Genomic DNA, 14631 nt, shown 5'->3' with positions numbered 1-14631 from the left:
ATTTGATTGAGGTCACTGCTCTCCAGCTTCCTTACAGTGACCCCACACATGCTGTGGCAGGCTGAACAAGATTCCCCAAAGATATTCAGGTATAATCCTTGGAACTTGTGAATGTTACTTTATATGGCAAAGAGGATTTTACAGGTATGATTAAGTTAAAGATCTTCAGATGGGGAGATTATCCTGGATTATCCTAGTGGGCACTAAATGTAATCCCAAGTGTAAGAGAGTGGTAGGTAGAGATTTTACTAAGAAGGCAATGTGGTGATGGGAACAGAGGGACAAAGATATATGAAGATGCTGCTGAAAATACTGGATTTGAAAATGAGGAAGAGGCCATGATCCAAGTAATGCAAGGAATGTAGTTCCAGAAACTAGAAAAGATGACAGGAAACTAATATATGTGTCAAGGTGGAGGGTATAATGGTCTTTGCAAATTTTATAAAAATGCTCTCTTTCACTCACACCTGACCCTTCTGGACAAAAAGTCTATATGCAAATAGGGGATAATTGGAGAAAAAGCTACTGGGATGTGACACACCAATTTTGTGGCCATAGAAGAAGAGCAATAACCCAGCACCTGGAAAGGGAACACCTTAGACCCAGGAGGTGCAGGGAGGTGGGAGGAGGATCGCTTAACGTTCTCTTTGTCGTCCAGATCTAGCACCACCGCAGCCTAGCAAGCCCATCCCACGGCTCCCTGAGCTAGGCAGCAGCTCTGGCTGGATTTGCCAGCACTGAAACTCCTCCATGTGAACACCTCTCCCCGCTCCATATGCATGCTGACACACAGACCAGCACAACCTTGTTGCAAACCGACTACTACAAATTCATGCGCTTCTCCTGAGGCCCAAGCGTCCTTGAGTCAGCAAATCCTATTAACTCTACTTTCCAAATGTATCCTGAATTCAATCAGGACTCACAGGTGTTGCCCTGTCCAGGGCAGCTGGGTGAAGGGGCAAGTGGGGACTGAAACCCAGCGTGAGCTTAGAAGGGACATCCTTTTCTTTTCTTTTTTTGGATAACTTTTAAGATTTCCTCTCTTAACAACTTTCAAATATGCTATACAGTACTACTGACTATAGCTGCCGTACTAGAGACTTTTTCCACTACACACCAGGGCATGTGGCTAGCTGCAGGCCTGAGTCATCTCTCACCTCTGCCTCTACTGCCCAGGTCCAAACCATGGTCATCTCTCTCCTGGATTAGGACAATAGCTCCAGTTTTCCAGGCTTCTATGTCCCCACCATCCGTCTAATCTCCATGCATCAGACTGGGTGACCCTTTACAGCCTTGAGTCAAATCAAGTCATGCGTCTCTTCAGACTGAAAGCCAAAGTTGTTATAATGGCTCATGAGGCCTCACATGATCTGACGCTGTTACCTCTCTGATTTCATTTCATCTCAGTCCTTCAGTCCCCACTTGCCCCCTCACTCAGCTCCAGTCATTGACTTTCTCATTATTCCTGGAACACATCATGCAGTCTCTTGCCTGAAGACCTTCGCACTTGTTCCGTTTGGAATACTCTTCCTCCAGGTATCCTGACACCTTGCTCCCTTACTCCATTCTGGTCTTCCCTTCCATGTAAAACACCACCCCTCAAATCCCTCTTAATATCCTTATGTGTGCTTATTGTCTGTTTCTTACAACTAGAGTGTAAGCTTCATGAAATCAGAACTTGGTTGTGTTCAGTGCTGTAACCCCAGCACCTGGAATTGTGCCTGTTGCATAGTAGGCACTCCTAAATATTTGTTAAGTAAATGAATGAATGATGGATGGATGGATGGATGGATGGATGGATAACCACTGACCCCAAAGAGTAGAATTTCTTGACAACACCACAGATTCAAAGTGATCGGTGACTCAGTCCGTGTTCTTTCCTGGAGGGCCTTCACTTCAGTCCTTGGTATCTTCTTTGCTGACTCTCTGAGCAGCTATTCCCCACCAGCCAAGTTATCTCCACTCTGTGGAAGGAAAAGTTAACAAAACAAGAAAATGATGCATTGTTTAATTTTGGTGGAAGGCACAAAGAGAACTGTGGGAGAAGTTGCCTTAACACAATTTCAACTTGAGTTTTTCGTAGTAGATTTTTGATACAATGCACTTTTAAGAAATGCTCAGTGAGCTTACTTCCAAAGCATGTATAATCAACTGATTCAATTTCAAAATCATCCTTGAATTTCACAATAACCACTGTTTTATGGGTTGTATAATTATCTGAGCAGTTTCAAAAGCATTTGAAACACCAAAAGACAAAGAAGTACTTTAATGTGTGAAACAGCAACACAAACTGTTAACTTTATTAGCCCTAGAATAATTGTCTTTATTTTAGCCTTCAATCTAACTGAGAAACTCCTAAACACTGCCTATCATGTAAAAGAGATAGATTTTTCTGACCTCATTTTCCCTAAAATGGCCTATATGCTTTTGTTCCTTAACTGTCTCAGTTGGCTGGAATGTTTTTCACTGGACATTAGAATGAGATAAACTCTTTCTCAACTTCCCCTTGGGCAGAAGACCCCTATCCCTGCAGGATTTCTCAGGCCTCTTCCTTTGAGTGTTGCTGGCCCTTCAACTTTCCTTTATCCAGGCTCCTAAGTGGAGAGGTTGCTTAATTCATGTAAGTTATTATTATCAGTAGAAAACATCTCCGGTACCTGCTAGTCCTGGGCACCAGAGTAGGCTCGCGGGGTCAAGAAACAGGTCTCTACCTGCTTTCTAGAGCTTACATTTTGGGTGGGGTACAGACACATATTAAAAGAGCCAACCAGACATGTTGGGGCAGCAGAAGGGGGAAAGGCAGTGTACACAATTTGCTTACATGTAAGAGTGGAGAGAGGGCTGGAGTGGTCTCTTTGCCAGAGGTGAGATTCATGGAAATGGAGAGTACAGGGAGGGTGGAAGGGGTTAGGAAATGCTGGGGATGCGCCTAGTACTGTTGTTAATACCATTATTTGGGAGGAGGAAAGATAGGACATGCAGAGAGCTACTCAAGACCAGGCTCCAGCCCAAATTATTCATCCATTTACTCAAAAATTATTTAGGTACCCGTGTCAGGTACCGTGTTGTCTTAGGGGTTATAATGATGAACATGACAAAAGGCCCTTGAGTTAGTGGGGCGTGTTAAAGGAACAGATGTGACAGCTAGTGTGGCTGAAACATGGGGACCAGGGGGCAGAAAAGGCCAGGGCCCATTGACAAGCAGGGGCCGAATCATACAGGGCCTTGCAGGCCGCGCTTAGCAGCTTGGATTTTATTCTGAGGGCAATAACATGACATTTCATTCATTCCGCAATAGACTTAGGAACTAGGCAATCTTATTCGAATTCTGCTTTCGAAGACGGAAAGGTTGGTGTGGGGTTAAGTAATTTGCTTAAGGTCAGCCGCAGACGAGAGCTGGCTCAGGGTCTACGAAAATCTGTCGGCTTCAGGGCCATGCGGGCGTCGGACTTTTGCCGCCGGAGGGCTGCGGGAGGACACCAGGCGGGTACGACAGCCGCTGCCTTGCGCCAGGGAAGGTGCGCGCCCCGGGGACGCTGCGCATGCGCCGCCCCGGACGGAAGCCGGGAAGGGGGCGGGGCCGAGGCCGGCGGGCGCGGGGAAAATGGCGGCGGCGGCAGCTGCGGCGAACGGGACTGGGGGGAGCAGCGGGATGGAGGTGGATGCAGCAGGTAACGGGCCCCGCGGGGGCGGCTCCCGGAGACGGCCTTCGAGGTGCGTTAAGGCCGCCTTCCTGGATCCCAGGAGAGGTCAGGAGGGCGGACGGTAACATCGCTCCCTGGGATAACTTGCGGGAGGGATATATGGCCCGGCTCTGCCATCTCCCACTCCCGTCTCCTGGGGAGGGTGTGGGCCCGGAGTCTCACTCACTCTCCTCTTCCTCCACCTTTAGTAGTCCCCAGCGTGATGGCTTCCGGAGTAACTGGGAGTGTTTCAGTTGCTCTTCATCCCCTGGTCATTCTCAATATCTCAGACCATTGGATTCGCATGCGCTCCCAGGAGGGGCGGCCTATGCAGGGTGAGTGTTCAGCCTAATTCTGCAACCTCCTGTCGTTGGTCACCTCCACCAAACAGTGGTCTTTTCTCCTTCCTTTCCTTAAGATAATTCTTCCTCTGCCAAATCACCATTTCCCCTGTACTTGGTTCACACCCTCTGCCTGTAATGATTAGGTAAGTTTTGGGATTCTTTACTCCTACCCCTATCTGTCCTTCTCTTCCCCAGTGATTGGGGCTCTGATCGGGAAGCAGGAGGGCCGAAATATCGAGGTGATGAACTCCTTTGAGCTGCTGTCACACACCGTGGAAGAGAAGATTATCATTGACAAGGAATATTATTACACCAAGGAGGAGCAGTGTGAGAGGGGACTAGAAGTGGAAGAGAGGAGTGGGAGGAAAAACAAAAGCAGAGTGGGGAAGATGGAGAGGGTTGGGGAAAAATAAACAGGACATGGGATGAGAAAGGTGGGAAAGTAGAGTACCTGAAATCTCAGAAAAAGAACATATTCAGGTATTCTGCCCCACAAAAGTGAAGGATGAGAGGAGAAAATAACCATTCTAAAATGAGCCAGGATTTGAGGGGGAGGGGAGAAGCTGGTGAAAATATACCAGGAGCTTCAAATTCAGGAAGGATGGTTTAAAGAAATACTTTGTGCTCTGGCCCCTTCCTCTCCAGTTAAACAGGTATTCAAGGAGCTGGAGTTTTTGGGTTGGTACACCACCGGCGGGCCACCTGACCCCTCTGACATCCACGTCCATAAGCAGGTATGCGTGCTCACACATGTGCACGCTGGGATAAAGAATAGAGGATGAGGGAAAGAAGAAATATGGGCATTGACACTTGTCCATCATCCCCCTCTTCCAGGTGTGTGAGATCATCGAGAGCCCCCTCTTTCTTAAGTTGAACCCTATGACCAAGCACACGGATGTGAGTAACACTGACCCAATGCCCATTTGGTCATACCTGTCTATCGCTATGCTTTTATACTCATCCCCTGCTATCTTTTACTGTATGACATCTCTGTTGAATTCAATCTTCATTCTGCCATTTATCAGCTGTGTCTTTGGATAAACCTGCATTTTCTTATGTGTAAAACAGTGATAATCTGTCCTTCATTGGCTCTTCAATGTGAAAGTGCCAATCCCAATTTTTGGCACATAGTACAGTTTCAGGTGAATTTGATTTAAGAGCTGTTCTCCATCTCTTCTTTACAGCTTCCTGTCAGCGTTTTTGAGTCTGTCATCGATATAATCAATGGAGAGGTAATGCCTTACCCTTCAACCCTCAGATCCTGCCCCTGATGTTTCCTGCTTTTGACTCTCCCTATGTGCCCTGTAGGCCACAATGCTGTTTGCTGAACTGACCTACACTCTGGCTACAGAGGAAGCTGAACGCATTGGTGTAGACCATGTCGCCCGAATGACAGCAACAGGCAGTGGAGAGAACTCCACGGGTAATGGAGGCTGGAGGGGCATACTTGGAAGTGGGGGTGGAAGGTGTGACTACAAGCCTTTTCAACCATGGCCTGTCCCTGCTCCCCTGCAGTGGCTGAACACTTGATAGCACAGCACAGTGCCATCAAAATGCTGCACAGTCGCGTCAAGCTCATCTTGGAGTATGTCAAAGCCTCTGAAGCAGGTAGGACGGGTTCTCCCTGGCATTCCTACCACTTTTCTACTCCCTCCTGGGGAAGTGACAGCATCCACATTAATGCAGCCTCTCTTTGTACCTTTAGGAGAGGTCCCCTTTAACCACGAGATCCTGCGGGAGGCCTATGCTTTATGTCACTGCCTCCCGGTACTCAGCACAGACAAGTTCAAGACAGACTTTTATGATGTGAGTGTTAAAACCCAGGAAGGTGGGTGGGGCTTATGCTGTCATTTCTGCATGCAGGACATAGGACTCAGGTGTTCCCTGGGCATGCTGTGAGGGACCTGGATCTTTCTGTTCCCTCCCAGCAATGCAATGATGTGGGGCTCATGGCCTACCTGGGCACCATCACCAAAACGTGCAACACCATGAACCAGTTCGTGAACAAGTTCAACGTCCTCTATGACCGACAAGGCATCGGCAGGCGGATGCGGGGGCTCTTCTTCTGAGGGTACTTGAAGAGATGATGCAGAGGTCAGGACTGTCCCAGAGGGGAGAGGTGTTACACTCCCCTTAGAGAAACCTATCATTAATAAAAGGGAAGTGCCCCCTCAGCACCCCTTCCAGTGGCTCTGTCCTCTGTTAGGCACCACATAGGTTTCTCAACTTGGATCTTAAAGGCCCTTGGTTCCAGCCTTGCTCAGAGGCATGAGTCCCATTTTATTATCAGTTATGTTCTCAACACCTTTCAGTGGTTGGGAACTCACTGCCACTTGAAGTGACCCCAAGTCTGGTCAGGTAGACAGACTGTCTATATTGAGCCAAAGGCTCTGTTTCCACCTAAGCAATGGGTTTTGCTCTTTAGTATCTCCCTGTAAACCAATGACCCCTTTCCTAAGCTTAGTTTTTCACACACAAAAAGGGAGATTGGGAGGGAGCGGGATATTAAGCACATTTCTATGAGGAACAACTGAAAGTCTTGATCCTATAGCGAGCACTGAGTATTGCCAAGAGGGACATTTCCCAATTATTGCTAATGTTTGAGTGCTGGCTACAGAAAATGTACCTGACCTAGCAGGCACCTCAGCCAGCCCTAGGAGGCAGGTACTAGTGTCCATGTCATTTTAGAGATGAGGCCAGGTAGTGTAAACATGAAGATTGTTCTATGCAATTACTTGTGCCTCCCTCCCTTTATTTTCATCCCCTAACCAGGCCTTTCAAGTTGTACTTGGGGACGCAAGAGGTGGCCACTGTATCCCCAGAACTAGAAGGGAGCACAGCAATAGACTCAATATATATTTGAATCTAGAAGGGAGTAAGAGCAGGCAAGGGATCTGAGTGGAGATCCAGTGCAACAGGCTGTACAGTGGGTTCTCATTCCTTGCTGCATTCCCACTGTCTGTCTTGGTATCTGGCACGGAGAGTAGGTACTTAATACATTTATTGAGTAAATGAAGACGAACATAAAAGGAATAAGAAATGAATCTATAAAATGTACAATATCCAGTTTTACTAGAAGGCAGCAATCTACACACACTTTATTAGCAAAAGGAATGTATAAAACAAGTGCAGCTCAGGAAAACGAGGGCGAGAGGTGTCCTCCTTTCCCCTCATGGGCATCGTTAGACCTTTAAGGAAGGGGGGTGTTTAGCACGGTATGCAGAGTAGGCCCCAGTGTCTCAAGTGGGCTGGAATCAGACAAAAGTGATCCGTGTCCGGGCAGTATTAACCTGCCAGACGTTTAACTCCTCATACTCATCTAGAGCTGCCTGGAATTGGGCAGGTGTGAAGCCCCGGGATATGCAGCGCTGCTCCGCCTCAGAAAACCGGACACTTCGGCCCTCTGAGACCAACTCACGGACAGTGGCAAATATCACATCTGCTGGTCTCTGGGTCCTGAAGGAAACAAGTGTGGATGTTTAAGGTCAGGCTACCGACAAGAGCACCCAACATGTCAGAACAGTGGACTTCTGAGGCAATCATACATGTGATTGCAGAAGCCACAAGGATAAGTGGTCTGCTCAGGAAAGTCAAGGTGACTCCCGATTTCCTTCTCCATTAAACCACTCACCTAGCTGTTTGTCCCTTGTCACTCAGAAGTGAGTCCTTTGACATCTCCATTAGCCTGATGGCTTCATTCACATCTTCCTTCTCCACTGTGTCCACCATTCGCAGACGTGCCTAAGGGGAAGGTAGGGAGAGATGGGAACCGGAGGAGGGGAGTGGAATAGTCAGGGGACCCCCGTGTTTCAGCTTTAAGGCTGGGCAACTCATGGGGTGCCTACGCACAAAACAGGTGGAGGCCCCCTACCCTCCCCTGCAAACATCCGCAGTGTGGGGCCGGCACTGTCAGACCGAGACAAGTGCAATGCCCAGGGCAGCGTCCAGCAATTGCCCAAGTCTCCGCCTCTCAACACTGGCCAGTCCCGGTGTTCAGCTGTCCTGTGAGGGAGACCAGACCCTTCTGAACTCCACTGGGCTCCCCACCATGACAGATGGAGCTTGGGGAGTTCAGCCTAGCAGGTGATTGGCAGAGAGGTTGTGTCCCTGGGGCTCGGGAAGTGCTAGCTCAGCAGTAGGTCAGGTAATCACACTACCTGCACGAACAGCACTTTGGAGCCCCCAGGACTAAGGTCCAAGAGGTGAGGACAGAAATGAACGTTTCTAACACAGGATTTAGGACAAGGGGAATGAAATTCACCCCTCCCACACCGGCAGTGAGGTTTGAGAAGCCAGGCCTTTCCCTCCATGGATGCTGTGTGTGCCCTGCTGGAGCAGCAAGTACCCACAGTGCGGTAGCACGGAGAGGACCACTATCTGCACTGTCAGCACTTTAGCCCCGGCAGGGCTGGAGTGGGAAGCAGGCGGCAACGAGAGGACAATGTTAAGGCAGGCTGCCCAGTAAGTCAAAGCAGACCACCCCTCCAGCAGAACAAAGGGTCGGGAACTCACCAGGGCCGTTGACAGTCGCAGGATAGCCAGCAGGGTTCGGGCGGAAGTATAGGTGGCATCCTTACTAGCCCAAGCCTCTCGCCTCATCTCCACGTACGCTGCTGTGATATAGTCTGCCAGAGACTCGGGCACTGTGGGCTGCTTCTCCTGGCACATAGCTATGTAACGTCTGCAGGAGATTCATGGCAAAGCAGAAAAGGAAGATGGGGAGAATATGGCTTTTTTCTGTGTAAGTTTCCCATTTAAGAAAACTCTTGGGGGTAGGTGGGAACTTTTAAGTAGAAAAAAAAATTAGTGATTATTTGCGTGGCTTGAGTATCACTGATGGATTTATCTAAATGGTGCTTTTCAAATTATTTCCAACTTTTAAGGAAAATGGCCTATGCATGAATAAGACATATTCATGTTACTAGAGATGATCAAGTCCCCTCCTCTGAACATGTATAGCTAAAGCAGCAGAAATATATTTTGTTCACTTTGAGACCATTGTTTAAAGAGAATAGTTAAGTGGAGGGGTCACTGGGGGGCCGCGCAGAGAAATTAGTCTCATCAAGTATCCATGGAGTAGGATCCAGCTTTGCCTCAAATCTGAACCTGCCTCACCAGTCAGGTCAGGATAATGGTGTGAAAGGTTGGTTCAGATGTGTGTTGTGTGGCCAAGATGGGGGTTACCTAGACTCAAGTGTTCTCAGACCCAGGACACAAGAGGGCAGAGTGGTAGTGAAACATGTACAGCCTAAGACTGAAAGTTTTTCAGGACACACACATGGTGACCGGTGGAGCACACCTGTCCTTACCCAGCTCTCCTACCTCATAAGCTTCATGTCCAAAGGTTCAAACTGGGTGGGAGGCTGCCGACTGTGCTGGTGCACATAGGTGATATGCTGGGCCAACCTAGGAAGAGTGGAGGCAAGGAGGAATACTTTTTGGTGCTATAAACACACACCCTGTGCCTCAACTCTGTATCTTCTCCCCTTAGTTCCACCGTCTCCTCACAGTGTGGCAGGGACGAACTTTTCCAGGAAATCATGTGTTTCAGCCCTGACCCACCACTTCCCTAAGAACTGTGGACCAGTATCCACAGGCAGAGAATTGGAGTGCTTTCCAATTTCTCTTCCCTCCCTCCCTTTAGATCATTCCTAAGGGATGTCTCAAGTGTTGAGCTTCATTCACCGTAAGTCATTATCTCGGTCGGGCCGGTCCTGGATCAACCAAAGGAGGTCAAATCGGGAGAGGAGCGCAGCAGGAAGCTGTATGTTCTGTTCCAGGCTGCGGCGAGGGTTGTAGCGCCCATAGGCAGGGTTGGCGGCAGCCAAGATGGAGCAGCGGGCATTGAGTGTAGTCAGAATGCCTGCTTTGGCAATGGAGATGGTCTGCTGCTCCATGACCTCGTGGATGGCTGTGCGGTCAGCCTCAGCCATCTTGTCAAACTCATCGATGCAGCATACACCCTGGTCAGCCAGCACGAGGGCACCACCCTCTAAGGTCAGTTCTCCAGTCACAGAGTCTCTGAGCACAGCTGCTGTAAGCCCCACTCCAGAGGAACCTCGGCCTGTTGTGTACTGGCCTGAATGGCAGGGTCAGGAAAAGAGAGGACACAAGGAATGGGGACAGCGAGGTGAGGCCTGCACTGGACTCATGTACCTACCCACCCAAACCTTCTGGGGAAAGCTCGGGGGGGGGGGGCGGGGGGGGGCACTGGCAACATCTCCTGCCTCAACCCCCAAGGAAGAGAATAAACACGGGGTAGTGCTATCCCTATCTGCTACATTCACCTCTTTCAGGATCTGATTACTCACTGCGGGGGGCCAGGCGATCAATGTAAGACAGCAGCTGAGATTTAGCCACTCCAGGGTCCCCCATCAGGCAGATATTGATGTTGCCTGAAGAAAGAAAAGAAGCCCCCATATGACTTATTTTTTCATGGAAGTTGTCCAACAACAGAAAAATACTTTTGAGGTCTGCCCCTACTCCCATACTCAGCATTGTTTCTTCTGATCCCTCCCTGTGCCCATGAAGCCAAGATGCCAACTCTTATTTTGTGACGTATAGGGACACCAATTCTTGTCATCCTTTCCTTCTCCCAAATGTATTCCCTTACCCCGAGCCTCCGTCTCATTTCCTCTTACCCCTGATTTTCATGCCTCGAGGAGACTGGTCCACACCTCCCACCAGCAGGAGCAGCAGCGCCTTCTTTACATCTTCATGCCCATATATTTCCGGAGCAATGGAGGCTGCCAGCTTTTCATAGAAATCCTCCTCTGTGGGAAAATGAAGGTTAGGAAGGAAAAAGTGCTAGGAAGGAAAAAGTGCTAGGAAGAAACTCCCATTTCCGGTCTCCCCTGTGGCCCCTCACCTGCTATTTGCCTCAGTTCCTCCTTGCTCAGCTCTTTAGACCCAGACTCATCATCCTCACTCTTATTCATCTTCACAATCCGATGGGCTTCCAGGTAAGTTTCCGAGAGTAAACCCTTGAACAGGAAAAGACCAGGATATGAATGAAGTCTCTTTAACTTGCCCATCCACATGAGTCCCTCAGGAGTTCCTAACAAATCCTTTGTTGTATTTTGTTTTGTTGTTGATAGTATTCTCTGTGGATGTGGGCAAGGGAGAAAAGGGAGTATTTCCTCCTCATTTTAAACTCCCTTTCTTACCTGTACCACCTGTCGGAACCCAGAGCACAAGATTGGCAAGAAGATACCAGTGACACTGACGTGGTCCCCGGGCTGGGCAATCCGTGTGTTCTCTCCTTCTACCAACACCGTGATGCTACGAGGGATATTTCCCACGGGCACTTGATCACTCTACAGGGGATAAGGGTGCACAGACAAGGAGAAAGGAACATGAAGTCTCCAGGGACTTAACCCCTTTGCCAACGTATCCCACTCTTCTATTTCTCGGCCTGCCCAGCCTCAGAAAATAAGCCAGACGAGAAGGGAAGTGGAGATTTCCTTTACTTCTTCCTAGCTCAATCAGAAAGTTTCAGTCAAACCTCCCTCCTGATCTAGGTGACTTCTCTGCCTCAGCTCTTCTTTTGTTCTTTCTTCCACCCAGTGAGTGAGTACAGTATTTGAATGGACTCTCAAGCTCCACCTTCCCTGGGCAACATATCCCAAACTCACATGTTCTTGCATCTTCATCTCCTGGAATTTGATGAATTTGGAGCCACGTGTCTGCAGATATAGCCGCCCACCAGAGCGGTTGGTCTGGCACTCCTGGCTTGGGCACATGATCAGAGGCATGAAAGTGGGAGATTGGATCTAGGGTGTAAGAAAACACCAAAGAGAGTCAGAAGCAAATGAGCCAATTAGAGTCAGTCACTTAAATCACATTTCCTCTTGATAGCAGATACCATAAATTGTCAAAAACATCTTGAACTATTCTGGGTCAACATGGATAAGCATCAAGAACACAGAACAGATGGAAAAACTACTACCTACCAGAAAAAGGATGAGAAATATACACACAGCTGTGTTTCACGACAGAGAAAATAACAGATCAGCATCAGCACACAAAACTATTACAAAAAATACTAACAGAGTTAAGTGTGTTCCTGTTCCTTGCTCCAAACATACCGGCTGGTAGGTCTCTGCCCCACACTGGTCACAAGTGTAAGTGGCCACTACCATTCTGGGTTTGACTTCAGACACACGAGTGACGATTCCACGCACAGTCACCAATTTCCCCAGAGAGTCAGCCCGTACTTCCCGGATCACACGAGGCTTGTTACTGCTTGGGCCTTCAAAGTACAGCTCACTAAGGGAAAAAAACAGTCATTAGCAAGGTCCTGAAGGACAAATTCCCATGTCCTTCCCCACTGAGACCACTCACAATCTACGCATGAGTTCAGGAGGGTACTGGTTCTGGGGGCTTCGGGCAGCCGCAGGGTCCCGGCTCCGCTGCTCCATCATCAGCCGGTGCTCAATGTAAACATCCAGAACATCCTTATTTACCACCTACAGGTAGACAGAAGACAGGAAAAATGAGTGGCAGGATGGGGCATAAAGAACACCAGGCAGAAATTACTGCCCCCTTCCTCAGTTCAGAAAGCCTTAGAAGCTTCCTGACAGAAATCTAAGTTCCTTGCCCTGCATTTTCCTGCACTCACCTCCCTCTCTTTGTACTGAGGCAGCAGCTCTTGTATGGTATCAGCAAAGAGCCTTGCATAGCGCTTGGTGTTCTCACAAATTGAGTCCACCAACTCAGGGTCCTCCTCAGCCACATCATCTAGGTCTATGTACATTGCCACTTGTTCCCGATGAGCCAGTTGAACCTAGGGTGGGGAAGAATCAGCAAAACCCCAGAACCAAGTTTACCATGCTCACCAGTGTTACATGCAAAGACATTATCACCGTGAGTTCAGCATACAGGTTCCAGGCTTCCAAAGGCAAGAAAAGAACAGTGTGAGACAGCAATACTCACTTCTCAGTTACCAAAGGACAGCCTCCCAACTCCTAAAAACACTTTACTTATCACAAATGTAGTATATTCACTTGGCGTACCATATGGCAGTCAACACACGTCACTTACAAACGGACTTGCTGAAATGAGTCAGGCCACTTCTTACAGCTCCTGTAAGCAACCAGCCCATCCCTCTACCTAATTGTAGACTTACCAACTGGTTCCCATACTTGAACTGCTTCTTGCCAAACTCATCATCCTGGTAAAACTCTTGTAAGAACTTCTTCACCTTTTCTATAAAGTAAATGTAAAATCATGAGAATCAACCTTCCTTTCTTTCAGATACCTTACTACAAACCACTCTGATAAGAAATCTAAGAAACTCACTTCCATTTAAAACATTTCATTTAAACAAACTAGTCACATGAACATTTAAATAGCCCTACATAATCCTCTCCAAACTGGGCAGAACTCCTTTTCACGAGTCAGTTTTTAACTAGAGAATAATTAGGGGCCCCGGACAGTTGAGAGTACTACCCAATACCCTCCCCTAGGGGAATTCCAGTCTCTGCCTTAGAAATCTCAGTGCCCTTTCCCAAAGGCCTCCCACTCCCAGCAACACACTCAGGTTTCAAGGTTCTCAGCTTTTCTTCCATGCGTATGGAAGATTCCCCCTTTTCTTTCGTTCCCCTAAATCTCTGCCACTAGGCCCATCCTTCACCCCACCCCCCTCTCCCGCCACTGCTTCCGCTCTTAGTAAACAAAGAAGCACATGGGCCCAGATGCCGCCGCCTCACAGCCCGGGATTCCTCCGCTCAGGGCGTGAGCTCCTCCGACTATTGGCCAGCTCGTCCAAGGCCACTCGGTCCCACCTGTTATCTCCTCTCAGCCTCCCACTAAAACTCCCAATTGCAGGCTCTCCCCAACCCTCAGTAGCTCTCTCCGAGGCCACCGCGCGGAAGGACACTGTTTACACACGACACTCCCTCCAGAGGCGCCGCGCAACTTCCGCCCGCCTTCACTTCCGCTTGGAGGTTGGCCTAAAATGGCCAATCCCCGCGCGCAGCGGCCCAGGCCCGCCCGCCCCCGGAGCTTCGGCGCGTCTCTGCCGGACGCGGGCACTCGGAGTGCCTAAGAGTGCGGATGAAAGTGAGCCAGGGAGTGCTCAACACTGCGCCTTAGACAGGGTCTCCTGAGGTCCCGGTCTCTCCTGGGCGCGACCCTCCCCACTGGAGCCACCAAGCCCAGCGGCTTTCCCCCGCCCCACTTCTTTCCCGGGCACGATCACCAGGTCTTCTCCGACCTTAATCTTGCACGTGCCTCCCAGGCAATGTCTTCCTCAGCTCCACCGCTTCCGGCCCGGGGTCTGGCCTCGCGCTGAGCCCGGCCCTCCAGGACGCCAACTCACACCAACAGGTGTTGGTCGGGACGCTTCCCGCGCAGAACGCCCCTCCCAGGCTTGCAGACCCTCACCTTTCTCGAGCGCGTAGTCCTTGAGTGCCATCGCTGCCGAGAGCCCTACGGCAGCAGTTAGCGGGCTCAAGGATCACCTCGATAGCAATGAACGTCCGCGCGGCGGACTGTGGCTGACCAACCGAAATTGGCGCGAAACGTCGCCCAACACGTGACCGGCGCCGCTGCGAGCGGGCCAATCCGAGAGGAGGCCCTCCGTCCCTCCCACTCACCGCAGG

General features: G+C 49.5%; 2 protein-coding genes across 5 annotated transcripts; one reads left to right on the top strand and one right to left on the bottom strand.

The window, feature by feature from the left end:
• The first annotated feature begins 3453 nt into the window (after positions 1-3453).
• On the top strand, positions 3454-6209 carry COPS6 (COP9 signalosome subunit 6). Its single transcript, XM_019717637.2, is given in 11 exon segments — positions 3454-3608; positions 3611-3671; positions 3893-4018; positions 4223-4354; positions 4673-4761; positions 4862-4924; positions 5212-5259; positions 5336-5450; positions 5543-5635; positions 5733-5833; positions 5956-6209. Coding segments are annotated over 11 exon segments (1035 nt in total). The 5' UTR covers positions 3454-3542; the 3' UTR covers positions 6097-6209.
• Positions 6210-7075: 866 nt separating this feature from the next.
• Positions 7076-14570, bottom strand: MCM7 (minichromosome maintenance complex component 7). Of its 4 annotated transcripts, none has more exons than XM_019717630.2 (15): positions 14414-14570; positions 13155-13234; positions 12648-12812; positions 12371-12495; positions 12115-12295; positions 11662-11799; positions 11194-11343; positions 10896-11010; positions 10669-10800; positions 10339-10422; positions 9713-10106; positions 9350-9433; positions 8540-8708; positions 7659-7768; positions 7076-7483 (listed from the first exon to the last, which is right to left on the bottom strand). In XM_019717630.2, exons 1-15 carry the CDS (start codon positions 14442-14444, stop codon positions 7282-7284), a joined length of 2160 nt encoding a protein of 719 aa, XP_019573189.1. In that variant the 5' UTR covers positions 14445-14570; the 3' UTR covers positions 7076-7281. The 4 variants fall into 4 exon arrangements, with proteins under 4 accessions (XP_019573189.1, XP_019573190.1, XP_074184606.1 ...); XM_019717631.2 differs by lacking the exon at positions 14414-14570 and adding an exon at positions 13813-13960; XM_074328505.1 differs by lacking the exon at positions 14414-14570 and adding an exon at positions 13868-13945.
• Positions 14571-14631: the final 61 nt, after the last annotated feature.

The sequence above is a fragment of the Rhinolophus sinicus genome, linkage group LG03 (assembly GCF_036562045.2).
Source record: "Rhinolophus sinicus isolate RSC01 linkage group LG03, ASM3656204v1, whole genome shotgun sequence".
NCBI lineage: Eukaryota > Metazoa > Chordata > Mammalia > Chiroptera > Rhinolophidae > Rhinolophus > Rhinolophus sinicus.
Note: the sequence above shows the minus strand (reverse complement) of the source record. Positions and strands in the feature narration are given on the sequence as shown.

Coding starts and splice junctions, on each gene's coding strand:
- MCM7 (XM_019717630.2), bottom strand. CDS start 14,444: ATGGCACTCAAGGACTACGCGCTCGAGAAAG. Junction 11,011..11,193: donor GGTTCCGACAGGTGGTACAG/GTAAGAAAGGGA, acceptor TTCCTGTTCAAG/GGTTTACTCTCGGAAACTTA. Junction 7,484..7,658: donor GACAAGGGACAAACAGCTAG/GTGAGTGGTTTA, acceptor TGTTTCCTTCAG/GACCCAGAGACCAGCAGATG.